This window comes from Aspergillus homomorphus (assembly GCF_003184865.1).
Source record: "Aspergillus homomorphus CBS 101889 unplaced genomic scaffold BO97scaffold_86, whole genome shotgun sequence".
NCBI classification, from domain to species: Eukaryota; Fungi; Ascomycota; class Eurotiomycetes; order Eurotiales; family Aspergillaceae; genus Aspergillus; species Aspergillus homomorphus.
Genome location: NW_020291972.1, coordinates 1 through 12,080, shown reverse-complemented (window position 1 = coordinate 12,080; position 12,080 = coordinate 1). Strand labels below are relative to the sequence as shown.

The following is a 12,080-nucleotide window of genomic DNA, read 5'->3' as shown; positions in this document are numbered from 1 at the left end:
CATTTTAGCAGTGGAATTTAAAAAAGAATGTCCCCGGGCGGGCTCGAACCGCCGATCGTCACGATACGATACATGTACATGTCTTCGTATTATAAGCGTGAAGCCTTAACCAACTTGGCCACGAGGACTGCCAACTCGACCATCCAGGCTCAGTTGTTACTAGCGCTGCGTCAGGCTTGAATCATATAGAGCTCAGTCATGAAGTCGTCATTACTTCTTTACGTAATTGACGGTTCTTGAACCATGGGTCGCTTTTGTGTTAGATAGTGCTTCCATTTGACATCTGATCAGATTCGACATTTGCTTGTTTCTTAGTTCTAAGCAGCCCTTTCTGTATAGGGATGTGATATTGGTATGGTGCTATAACTCAGTTGCTTGTGTGGGTTACTGAGGACGCACGGGAGGTTGCATACCAAGTGACTGCCAGGTATCATCCTCATTGATCAATTTCTCTCCCATCGGTTCCACCACAGCACTTCTCGACCATCGTCCTTCGGATATCATGATGCAGTTGCAGGTTTCAGTTCAATATGTCTCCTATACGCACAGTACTCCTCCGACTGGAATCCTCCTCCATCCCACCCATCAATGGCGAGGATACTCCTCTTCGCACGAAACACTCCGGCTCCGTGCAATAGAACTCTGCCATGGCGCGCACGAACTCCCATTCACCAGCTGGTTGTCGCTTAACTGCAGCCCCAACGGTCGCTAGAACAGCAAAAAGATCTGGGCACATGTCAGACTCTACACGCGGACAACCAGAGCAGAAAGACTACTATGATATGCCACTTTACATTGGGATTCGTTCTCGGCTTCCGCATGCGCCGCGCCAGGTGGGCAGTCGCGGCCCGCTTCTGCCCAGCATACTAGAAAAAGCCCCAAGCATGCCGGTGCCATCACTGCCATGGGTGGGTGCTTTGGGGCGGGTGGCCCCGGTCACAGGCCGTCGTCCGACCGGCCATATCATAGTAAGCGCTAATGTGAGTTGTACACGCCGCAAAGTAACCACAGAACTAGGACTGGGGAATTAGCCAATTGTTGAATGTGGCTACCGAAGTAGCATGGGTTCAGTTACATGCAGGTCCCAACATTCAGCTGCGGGGCAGTTGGTCGCTTTCACTTTCGCCAGGATAACTAACGCATGTCCCGATCGATGTACCATATATACCGCCAGACCAACCCCAACGAGCCCAATCCCCAAACATCCAACCAACCCAACCAACCAGCTGAGCGCTCAATTCTCAACCGCCAACTCATGCACAATCTTCGCGACCTCCTCCGGCATTGTGAAGGTAGGACAATGGCCAGTCTCCAGCTCGCAAGCAGTCACTTGTTTCCCCTCCTTCTCTAGCGTCTCGACCATCTTCTTCTGGTAGTGAATCGGCACATTCATATCCAACGTCGTCTGGATATACGTGATCCGGGGCACCTCACGCCACGCGCAGTGCTGGATCTTATCATACCAGGCCTTGCCATTGTGGGGCCGGAACGCGGCGATGTAGGCGTCGGTCTCGTCGTCGGGCCTGCCGGGCCCGACGATCAGCTTCTTAAAGTCGCGGCTCATGACCGTCTGGTCCTTGGCGAAGTCGAAGGCCAGCGGCATCAGATCGCTGTTGCCGTGCGCCTCGACCACGTCCGCCATCGACGTGCCTTCGACCACCGCGAACGCGTTGATATACACCAAATGCACGACCCCGCCGGCCAGGCCCTGGGCCTGCCGCGTGGGCCGCCCCAGCCCCGCGAGGGCGTTGGTGCCTACCTGCCCGCCGTAGGAGTGCATGAGCACGATCACCTCGCGGCCGGCGCTGACGAGGCCCTCCACGTACGCGCGGATGAAATCACTGTCCGTCTCGAGGTCGGCCGTCGGCGGTCGTGCGCCGTTCATCGTCGGGAGCCGCGGGGCGTGGACTTCGTGTCCCCGCTCGCGGAGCTGCGTCGTGAAGGTTGAGTAGTGCGATGGGAAGTGCCAGCTGCCGTGGATGAGCACGATGACTGGGTATGTGGTTGCGTTGGTAGCCATGGTTTCTTGGTGGGTACGTGGGTAGATGGATGTAGGTGGTTTTATGTTAGGTGTAAGCTGGGTGATGAGAAAAGACTCAGGGCTGGTGAGCATGGAAGTTGCTTCTTAAGTACGGGTACATTGAGGTAAGATGCTGGTCTGATGGTGCGGCCCCGTAAGCACTAAACCGTAAGCTCTACCTGGCTACATCGGTTGCACGCATAGATCATAGACTGGTTGGCGTAACACGCAGTCCCACATTACTGGGGCTGGTCCAATACTCCGGGAACTCTGAAATTAGTCTGTATTCTAGATGTATTGGCGTGGGCCTACCTGCTGGGTTGAGTTGCAATTGGTCAAACACACTGGTTGGGTTGGCCAAAACCATCGACTAGGTTCGTTAGGTGCAGTATCTTGGTTGTCTTCCTTTTTGTTTTTGGAACTATAGCTATAGTAAAAAGCCATCCAATGAGGTGAGGTCAGCGCCCGGGCGCCCTGCGGGATCGATTAGGCGCACAAGCGGGGGTAGTAGTCTAACATGATAGCAGGTTTATCCAGCCTCTAAATTGTTGTTTGTATATATCTGAATGCGCACTAGCTTCGACAGCGGCTATATGAACGGATAACTGGCTTGATGCTTGCCTTCTACACAGCAGCATTTGAACTACTCCTGCTACCCAGTTCTTACTTCTAAGATCGAGGAAAGACAAAAGAACAAGAAAAAGACGCTGGATATATATGAGCTCTATATTCAAAAAGACCCAATCCCTATTATAATAGAAAGGCATCCGAGTCCACGACAAGCAAAACGCCAAAAAAAAAGTAACAAGGCCTCAGCCGGTAGTTCAAGCAATGCATCTATAAAATGCATACACCCACAGAAAGAGTGATGAAAAGCGCCCCAAAACTCCAACCTAGTCATCATCCGTCCAGATCCGCGTCCGATTGACTCCTCATGGAGTCTTCTGACCCCGAGGGCTCGCTGAACGAGGCGTCCGTATCTGAGTCGGAGGATTCACCTATTGAGACATCTGTAGCTGAACTCGAGTTTTCGCTGACCGAGGTATCCGTATCTGAATCCGAGTTTTCACTGACCGAGGCACTTGAATAAGAGCGTTCGTCTTCTGGGGCACCTGGGCTGGAGCGGTCTTCCTTTGTCGTGGTATATGAGATAGGTTCGAATTGTTCATCTTTCGAGGTGTCTGGTACAGGTTGTTCTTTCCTCGTCGGAATCCTTGGAGCAGATTGTTTCTCCTTTGAAGTATCTGGAACAGAACGTCCCCCCTTCGCAGGACCCGAACCAGAACGTCCTTTCTTCGAGGCACCCGGACCAGCATGTCCTCTCCCCGGAGTATCTGAATCCGAAGAGCTCGCCGTCGAGGTATCCGACTCGCTGCCATCCGACAGGCCTCCCATGCTGGTATCCGAATACTCCAGCGGAGGAGCATCCTCCATCAAAATATCCTCGGGCTCAGGGGCCTTACTGCTGACGAAGCCCCAATTCTCCGGTGGTTTGGCCGTACGCTGGTCGAATTCGCTGGGGTCGGGGAGTGGGGGACCCCATTTCCCTTTTCTCTGCCGTTTATTGTTCTTATCGTTCTTGTCATTTTTGTTTCTGTTTTTGTTCTTATCGTGGTTGTTGTTGAATCCACCTCGACCACCGCCACCTTTGTTATTGTCATGACCGCGACCACCGCGACCACCACCACCACCACCTTCTCCTCTGTTGTTATTATTATTGAACCCGCCTCTACCACCGCCCCGGTCGTTGTTGTTGCCCGAACCATTTCTACCGCCCCCGCACCCGCCTCTTTTGGCGGCCTGCCCTCGAAACAGCGGGTTGGGGACGTAGGGTTTGCGATTCCCGCCATTATGGAATCGTATCTGAGCCGCCATGATTATACCACTCTCCTCAGTGGTATAAGTCGATCGTTTCTATTTCCCGTGGCAACTCAGTCGTCAGAGCTGGTTCGGTGTTTGTGTCAGGCGAATAAGTATAATGCAGTTTTGTTTATATGAGTATAAGTTGCAGAGGGCGCATGCCCAAGATGATCGACGTTTCTTATAGTCTGCGAAAGGGAAGTTTCTTTCTGCATTATTTGCTACATGCTGATGGGGGTTTACGTGCTCGGAAATGAGTCTTTCTTGTTGAGTTTGTCATTACTGTACAATGATTTCCTTGTTAGAATCCGTGTAGGGGTTTGAACAAAGAATTTGGAGGGGATGTCAAAGGGAGGATGCTTATAAAGATGCCGGTTCTATAATGGCATTGTTGGTCATCATCCACAATGTTTGAGGGATAGAGCTTCCGTGTCCATGGGTGGAGAGGTACGGTCTGTTTCTGGTAACGGGAATATGCGGGCAGTGTCTCGAGGATTTATCTATGGACTCCGTATTGTCCTCAAGCTGGAGGTTAGGCATATGAGTTGTTCATGGGAGATTTGACATTGGTTTTGGTGAATGGCTTTCATCGATTGTTCCTGTAACGATAGCCTGATCTAACAATGCATAGTTTGGGCTTTGCTTTAGGGGTACCCCCATACGAGGGACAATGTGCATTGTGGTCATTTCTAGGGTGCGGTATGAGCTGGTGACGTTTTTTCTTAGTTAAGATACTTAGTAGATAGCAACTGCTCGAACTACCCTCATGCTGGAAAAACACTCTGGAGGGAATGTTGGGCGTGCTTTGGTAGGGTTAGAAGCTTGTTCACTAGGCGGTAGACAAACCCTATTTCTTTCTCTATGTGATCGGGAAAGCTTCGATGGAGACCGTAGTCAGGGTTGAGTTTTTTTTTTTATCTATAGCGATTATGATAAAGTTGCATCAAACTGCTGGGGATAAAAAGTCCCTACTGTCTAGGAGTCCAAAGTCGAATGGATGGCTTATACCGCGCGGTGCCATCTTAGGGCTATTATGGCCTTCGCTTGATTTTGGGTTCTGTAGTGGACGGGGTAGATAGCCATATATTGGAGGCTATTCTTAGCAAGATGAGGATAGCAGGAGATGATTGCTGTGATTTGGAAGTCAGACCGAAGGGTCCTCATCTCGATCGACTTGGTGGATGGGGTTGTCGTGGGGTGAAGGCTAACAAAGGGATTGCCAGTCCCAACTTGGCACGTGTAGTTAGCCATCCGCCTGCTTGTGGCTGTCAACACAGCTGCAGTGCCCTAGCTCTTCTGGTATGGGGCCAAGCATTATGATACCACGAACCTTAATACTAGGATTCTATCGGTGATTGATTACCTGTGCCGTCCACCTATAGCCGGCGAAATGTATAAATACCATGACCGCTTCCAGCCCGGTGGCATGTATGTATGTACCAGAAGCCTCAAACTTTAGGCAACAAGGCAGCTATCTTCCGTAATCTGGTCAATCGTAAGCTGAAACGAAGGGAGAAGTCTTCCAGAGGCCTGGTTCCCAGGAAATTCCTCCATCCAATACATGGTTAAGCTTGATCATAGTTATAATCAAATATGTCTTACCTCATATGTGCGTAATAGGAGTCACCTTCAACAATTCAGCCCGGGTGGTCTAGTGGTATGATTCTCGCTTAGGGATTCCAAACCCAAGCATATCTGCGAGAGGTCCCGCGTTCGATCCGCGGCTCGGGCCGATTATCCTTTTTGCTTTTGCTCGCTTGTGAGCCTTTTTTTAAAGCATGCGAGGGGGGCTAATTGTCTGTTTGCACTTGTTGATTCTCCAATATCGCATATTGTATAAGCGGGCGTTGACCAGCCGTTGCCTGATCACTAGCTTTCGTTTCATCCTAGATACGTAGCGACTGAGGTCCTTGTTATCCTTGCATGTACAACACCATTGAGCGATATATGAAGGCGGGTACTGTTGACAAGGATAATCGCCTCAGTCTAGCTTGCATCTGTTGGTCATATTAGTGCTGCAAGGTTATATCACTTTGTCGCTGTCCATCTCAGACAGCTCTAAGTGAAGTACACGCTTCCCGACTCGACTGCTAACCATCGGATGATACGGCTAGCTATCTCGCTCTATTGCTCGTCTTTCTGCAGATACAATGTAAGCATGTTACAATCTCAGCAAGAGGATGAGGGACATTGTGTATGTGGATCTCATGCTGGTGCTGCAAATCCACCTTGACGGCATATGTGTGGATCTCCTGACAGACCTTATCGGCTTCAATCGAAGTAGGAACCAAACCTCGTTCGACTTGGGACACGATCGGTACCGAGTGGCACGCAGCAGGGCAGCTTCGGTGTTGTCCTGATGCAAGTTGCAAAATTTTTTATCATACATTCGGCGTAAGATACATCATTTCTTTGGTGTATCTGCCGACTCAGGGACGCATACTTCGAGACATCCAATCCTATCATACCCACCCGCTGCTGTCTGATCAGACAATAGTCTTTTCTGGGTGCCTTCGATCATGATAGCTATTGACTTGGGGTGCCGTCGGAAAAGACAAAAGGCTCTCCAGAGCGACAATCCCAAAGAAACCATTCATCAATTTGGGCACCGAACATCATGCATGCCAAAACTTTCCTAGATCTCAGCTGTCCTGATATGGAATCCAACCGCACGCACATCCAGAGCTCTCGTCGCCATGTTGTCCACAATGCAGGTGTTTATACCCATTTCCGCCATCCATACAGCAGTCATGAGCTCCTTGTTTGGAGAATCAGCCGGTGGATCATGATCATCGAGTGGATCGATGTAATTATTCCAAGTTCAAGTCATAGATGCTGGAACTACTTACCCAATTGAGCCAGCACCGATGATGAGCCAGGTCAATGTGTCGTCTGACTCTTGGATTCACTATTCAAGCATGCGTGTTCGTCGTGTCTCCTTGCGCAAGCCTAGCTATTGATGTCGTGAAGCTCAGAAAACGGAAACGGAGACATCCTATACATAAAACGTCCGCCTTTTGCATCGTGCTCCGCAGCACGATTCTTGCGTCCGGCCCATCGAGGTGATGAGAGCACAGTTTGAAAATGCGGCATTCTTTCTTCCCCGGGGGCGTCGTGGCGCGCGGTTGACATCGACCGGCGAGGCAAGGTACGAGATATTTTGACTGCGTTTCACCATCGCCGTCAATTTCTCGAGCGATGGGTAGAATTCATTGAAAATAATGTGCACGGAGCTCCGACCTTGACCCTGAAGTCGATCGTTGAGATTCTCTCCATGATGGGAACGGACCCCCTCCCCTCCCCCGGTAACCCCAGCACCAGAGTCGATGAAACTAAAGCGATGCAGATAATTTCAATTCAGTCACGAACATTCTCTCCCGGGCCCCGGCGTCTGAATCCTTCACGCATCATCTAATTACGGAGTTTGTTTCGACAAAGGGTCTCATTCGGCATTAACGCTAAACTCCACTTCGATCATCCTGGCAACGAGGGGTATTTATGCCTACAAACAGAGGTCCTAGGCCCGTACTAGGTGGTGGTACCCTGACAGGACACTGCATAAGTACTATTCTTCCTCCTCTATCCGCTACACTCCATTCCCATTAATCATCATGGCTATCCTGCTGACGGGTGGTACGGGCAAAACATCCGTACGCCTCGCTCGATTCCTTCAGAATGCCAATCTTCCCTTTTGCTGGCCTCGCGGAAAGCTCTCTTCAACGCCCCGGCCGGGATGCCCGTGGTCCAGTTTGACTGGTTAGACCCGTCGACCTGGAAGGCGCTGTGCGAATATGACTTTCCTGGCGGCGAGACTTTCTCGGCCGTTTACCTGATGGAGCCGCTGGTGGCCGAGTCGTGGGTGCCGATGAATGCATTTATCGATTACGCCCAGCAGGACCACCGAGTCAGTCGGTTTGTCCTCGTGGCGGGCAGCTCGGCGGATCCTTCGCGACCCGGCATGGGGCAAGTATGGCAACACTTGCTCGACCTGGGGTCGATTACTGTGTGCTGCGACCGAGTTGGTTTATGGGTCCGTTCAGTCCTCTCCCTCGCCTTTAACATTCTATAATCTATTCTAATGATCTTCGTTGTGGTTACAGAGAATCTCGCCGAGGAAGGCCCGGCGACCCTGATCCGAGAGCAGGGAAAAAATTATACCGCATGCGGAGAGGGCAAGATCCCCTTCGTCAGCGGGATCGATATCGCAGCGGTGACATTCCACGCGCTGACGAGCCCGGCGTCCCCGAACTGTGATTATCGGGTTTTGGGGCCGGAGCTGCTGACGTACGATGAGGTGGCGTCCAAACTCACTGCGGCTCTCAGGCGACCCGTCAAGCACGTCTGTCTGTCGGGCGAGGAGCGCTACCAAGCGTTAGTCCATGCGGGCTGCTCGGACTATTATGCGCGCTTCCTCGTCAACCTGGAAACAGCCGCCGCCACGGGATTCGAGACGCGCATGAATGCCACCGTGGAGGAGGTGATCGGCAGGCCGCCGAGGACGCTGGAATTGTTTGCTTCGGAGCACCGAAGCGTGTGGTACGCGGACTAATGAGAAAGATAGATTGGGGTTTGGATCAGTCGTGTACTCGTGCTTATTTATTATATGCGAGACGTTTCCGATGGCCTCGTAACATTGCATACGCAATTACTAGTTTATAATGTTCCAGCCTGTCATGACATTCAACCAACCGGGTCCCATAGCTCAGTTGGTTAGAGCGTAACGCTAATAACGTTAAAGTCGAGGGTTCGAGCCCCTCTGGGACCATCTTTTTGCATTTTTTCCTCCTCCTCCTCACCAGGAGGAATTGTTGTAGAAATAGATTTTTGAGGGAATGATGGCTGCGGACAATCCAGCTAGTGCCCTCATGCAGAATATGTCTTGCAATTCACTCGTCGTTCGTCTCGTTGCAATGCTGTTCGTTCTGCCTGGGTAGGTCATCCTATCAACATGAAAAGCGATAGCGATAAGATAAGGGCTGGCTTTCTGTGTGTTATGCCTGCCCCATCTACGCGGATGAACAGATGAACAATCGCCTACACCGGTGTCCAGTCTCTGTAGAACAAAGCGCACGCCCTAGTCCTAGAATGCCTTTTGAGTGTCTTTTCTTAATCGCTGGGAATGGATTCGCCCGACTCACATTAAGTATGTCTCATTTCGGTCACTTGTATAGACGTTCGAGGATACTGTCAACCGTGCTCCGGACTTCTTTTCAGAAGCTGATGCCTGTTGTGCAAAGTGGTTGCATTGCAACAAAACTCAAATGCAAATCTCTCGCATTTCAAGTACGAAGGTGGTATGAGGCTGTGGTTGCCTGTAGGTTGAGGCTCCAAGCGGCTGAGGCTGAGTTAAATTAAGCCTTTCGCAACCCTTCCCGGATCGGGCAAACCATGCGGGTGAATCAAACGGCGTCCCGCGGCGCCCCCGTCCGTGACACTTGCCCGATTGGGATTTTCTAGAAATCGTCGAAGATTGTTCTTCCAGCAAGTGTCATCGGCCCGAACCTCATCATACACTCGCAACATTGACTGAAATACGGATTATTGTCGAGGGAAAAATGGACTCACCCCAGGCAGCTTCATGTCAGCACAGACACGACCTATATAAGTGCTTGCTCCCACCATGATACCTCCTCGTCCGCGTATAGAGCCGTCCCTTTTGCCATCGCTCAAAAACTCATACTACTATATCTGCTGAAATGATTCTCACCGCCATCAGATACGTCTACAACAAGAGACGTGGCTTGGTCCCAGCTCCACCAAAGCAGGCCTGTCCGCATCGCCCGGAATGGCATCAACTCGAGTCTCCTATTTCTGCCAACCAAGACGTCGAACTTTCACCTCAGAGGTCGACCACCGACTCAGTCAAAGAGCTAACTGGCACAGAAATCACCGAGAAATGCAGTATCTGCGAGCAACAGAAGTACCAGCGGCGCATGTACCGGCTGAGACTCATCGCCGGTCTTTCTCTGCCTTTTATCCTGTCCACGCTGGATCTGACTATCGTTGCTACTGCGACGACTGTCATTGCATCGCACTTCGGTAGGTTAGATCATATATAGCCTGTTACCATATTGTTTCCCGTCCGGCACTGATTCGGAATTGAAAGACCAATTCGACGAGTTGAACTGGATCATAACGGCCTTCAGTCTGACGTCGACGACCTTCATTCCAATCTTTGGCCAGCTCGCCGATGTCTTCGGCCGGCACTTTGTGTTGCAGCTGGCGCTCTTTCTCATGCTCATCGGGAGTGTTCTGTGTGCGGCTGCGCAGACGTGGGCTATGTTGCTGCTGGGCCGGGCGTTGCAGGGCACGGGATCCGCGGGGTTGGGAAACTTGATCATGATCATCCTGGCGGATAAGGTGTCGTTGAAGGAGAACGCAAGGAATAAGTCGTTGTTCACGCTTGTCGGGGGAGTCGGATACGCTGTGGGACCTATTGTTGGAGGGTATGCTCTGTCTTTGCTTCTGTGGGGGTGGTTTGCTAATCCATGTGGTCTAGGTATCTGACTCAAGTGAGCTCGACAGTGTCCGTATGTGTGGGCCAGCTGCTGACCTGGATAGACTAACTGGAGATATTGCTTTGTGATTCCGATTCCGGTGAGCCGAGCAAGGTTCTGCCCTCTGGACAGTGCGAGTTTACTGATGACGTGTGAAAGATCGCTGTACTCAGCCATATCCTGATCTACGTGTTGCTGCGGCACGATCTGGTTGAAGGGTCTATGTTCAAAAAGGGCTCGAGGTGGTCGTCCGTGCTTCCGGCTCTTGCGACGGTGGACGTTGGAGGATCGGTTCTCTTTATCTTTGGGGTGGGCCTCATTATCCTGGCAACTACCTGGGGAGGTGCAACCTACTCGTGGTCGGCCCCGCAGGTTCTGGCGCCATTGATCGTGGGTGCGGTTTGCTTCGTGGTATTCTTCCTTTACGAGTATCTGCTCGAGCCAGGCCGACTGTGCGCGAGAGTATTTCCCAGACATGTGGCGATGCTGCCTTATAGTCTGTTCGAACGCAGAGATACGATCTGGCTCGCGATACTGAACTTTGCAACGGGGGCAGGTGAGTCCTACACCGACTTCTCAGGTTATGGGGGGTGGGGGGAGGGGAGGGGGATGGTGATCACTGACCGTGACAGCTTCGTACTCGATCTTCTACTTCGTCAGCATCTACTACATTCTTGTGGCCGGGTACTCGGCCTCAAAGTCTGGCCTCGAACTTCTCTACTACATCCCGGGCCTAGGAGGTACTGTACAGCGTCTCTCTTCGTACTGTCTGACCAACAGTCACTAACAGTCCACTCCAGGGGGCGTCTACCTCGCCATTTACATGTGCAACATCCTCCCCCGACAGACATTCTACCCTCTCACCCTCGGCGCGATCCTCAGCACCGTCGGTCTAGCAGTGATCTCCTACGCCGTCAGCGCCCGCAACACCAGCCTCCTCAGCGGCATGATGGTTGTGACCGGGGCGGGCATCGGTCTGCGCCTGGTGCCCTCCTCGCTACACACAGCCGGCATCTGGCCCGAGAAGATCGCGCCCGCCATGTCCCTGATGCAGGTGTCCCTTCCATTCGGCGGCACCATCGGCCTAACCATTATGACGAGCGTGTTCAACAACAAGTTCGGCAACTCGGCGGCCATCCGGGGCTTGGGAGGCGGCAGTGGCAGCAGCACAACGCTAAACGTGCACGACAAGGACTCCCTCTCCTTACTCAACGGGCTACCAGCCGCCGCCCAGGAGGCCGTCCGAGCTGCCGGGAAGGACGCGATCATGTGGGCGTTCGTGGCGATCCTCCCCATCATGGGGGTGAGCTTGCTGACAGGGTTACTGATGGGGAACGTCTGGGTCAAGGTGCAGGGCGACGGAGACGGAGACGCCGGCGCAGAGGCGCGAAGCGAAGTGATCTACGTTCCGTATCTGTGGGCCTTAGCCAAGGTGAGCTCCTAGGCGCGATGCATTTGATGCAGAAACTAACAGTCCGTGTGTGAGTGACACAGGGCAAGATCAAGACCTCCAAGCGCATCAGCAAGCCAACCTCAAGCCCGGACAATCCCGCCCTCGACCTTGAATTAGAATAGACCTTAGCGAACCGATCCGTATATAGAACTACCACCCACGAACCCGAAACCAAACCCTTGATTGAAGTAACCTAGTTCCTATCTCAGCCCCCATCCCAACCCAGTAACTCTCTCCCCCTCTCCCCCTC

General features: G+C 52.1%; 4 protein-coding genes and 3 non-coding genes across 7 annotated transcripts; 4 read left to right on the top strand and 3 right to left on the bottom strand.

Moving 5' to 3' along the window:
- Nucleotides 1–28: 28 nt before the first annotated feature.
- On the bottom strand, nucleotides 29–128 carry BO97DRAFT_t293. The gene has a single exon. It is a non-coding gene; the product is annotated as a tRNA-Ile (tRNA).
- Nucleotides 129–953: 825 nt separating this feature from the next.
- On the bottom strand, nucleotides 954–2,071 carry BO97DRAFT_409417 (alpha/beta hydrolase). Its single transcript, XM_025696061.1, has one exon. It carries the CDS (start codon nucleotides 2,018–2,020, stop codon nucleotides 1,235–1,237), a length of 786 nt encoding a protein of 261 aa, XP_025545961.1. The 5' UTR covers nucleotides 2,021–2,071; the 3' UTR covers nucleotides 954–1,234.
- Nucleotides 2,072–2,920: 849 nt separating this feature from the next.
- Nucleotides 2,921–3,895, bottom strand: BO97DRAFT_419114 (uncharacterized protein; the record flags this gene model as incomplete). Its single annotated transcript, XM_025696549.1, has 1 exon — nucleotides 2,921–3,895. The coding sequence occupies one exon, from the start codon at nucleotides 3,893–3,895 to the stop codon at nucleotides 2,921–2,923; it is 975 nt and encodes a 324-aa protein (XP_025545960.1).
- Nucleotides 3,896–5,520: 1,625 nt separating this feature from the next.
- BO97DRAFT_t297 lies at nucleotides 5,521–5,612 on the top strand. The gene has a single exon. It is a non-coding gene; the product is annotated as a tRNA-Pro (tRNA).
- Nucleotides 5,613–7,613: 2,001 nt separating this feature from the next.
- Nucleotides 7,614–8,429, top strand: BO97DRAFT_429899 (uncharacterized protein; the record flags this gene model as incomplete). The annotated part of the gene is made up of 2 exons (XM_025697404.1): nucleotides 7,614–7,902; nucleotides 7,981–8,429. The coding sequence occupies 2 exons, from the start codon at nucleotides 7,614–7,616 to the stop codon at nucleotides 8,427–8,429; spliced, it is 738 nt and encodes a 245-aa protein (XP_025545959.1).
- A 142-nt stretch (nucleotides 8,430–8,571) lies between these two features.
- BO97DRAFT_t298 lies at nucleotides 8,572–8,645 on the top strand. Its single transcript has one exon. It is a non-coding gene; the product is annotated as a tRNA-Ile (tRNA).
- A 1,167-nt stretch (nucleotides 8,646–9,812) lies between these two features.
- Nucleotides 9,813–11,821, top strand: mfs56 (putative MFS multidrug transporter; the record flags this gene model as incomplete). The annotated part of the gene is made up of 5 exons (XM_025700290.1): nucleotides 9,813–9,919; nucleotides 9,987–10,326; nucleotides 10,551–10,933; nucleotides 11,010–11,117; nucleotides 11,178–11,821. Coding segments are annotated over 5 exons (1,582 nt in total), but the record flags the coding sequence as incomplete, so codon positions are not given.
- Nucleotides 11,822–12,080: the final 259 nt, after the last annotated feature.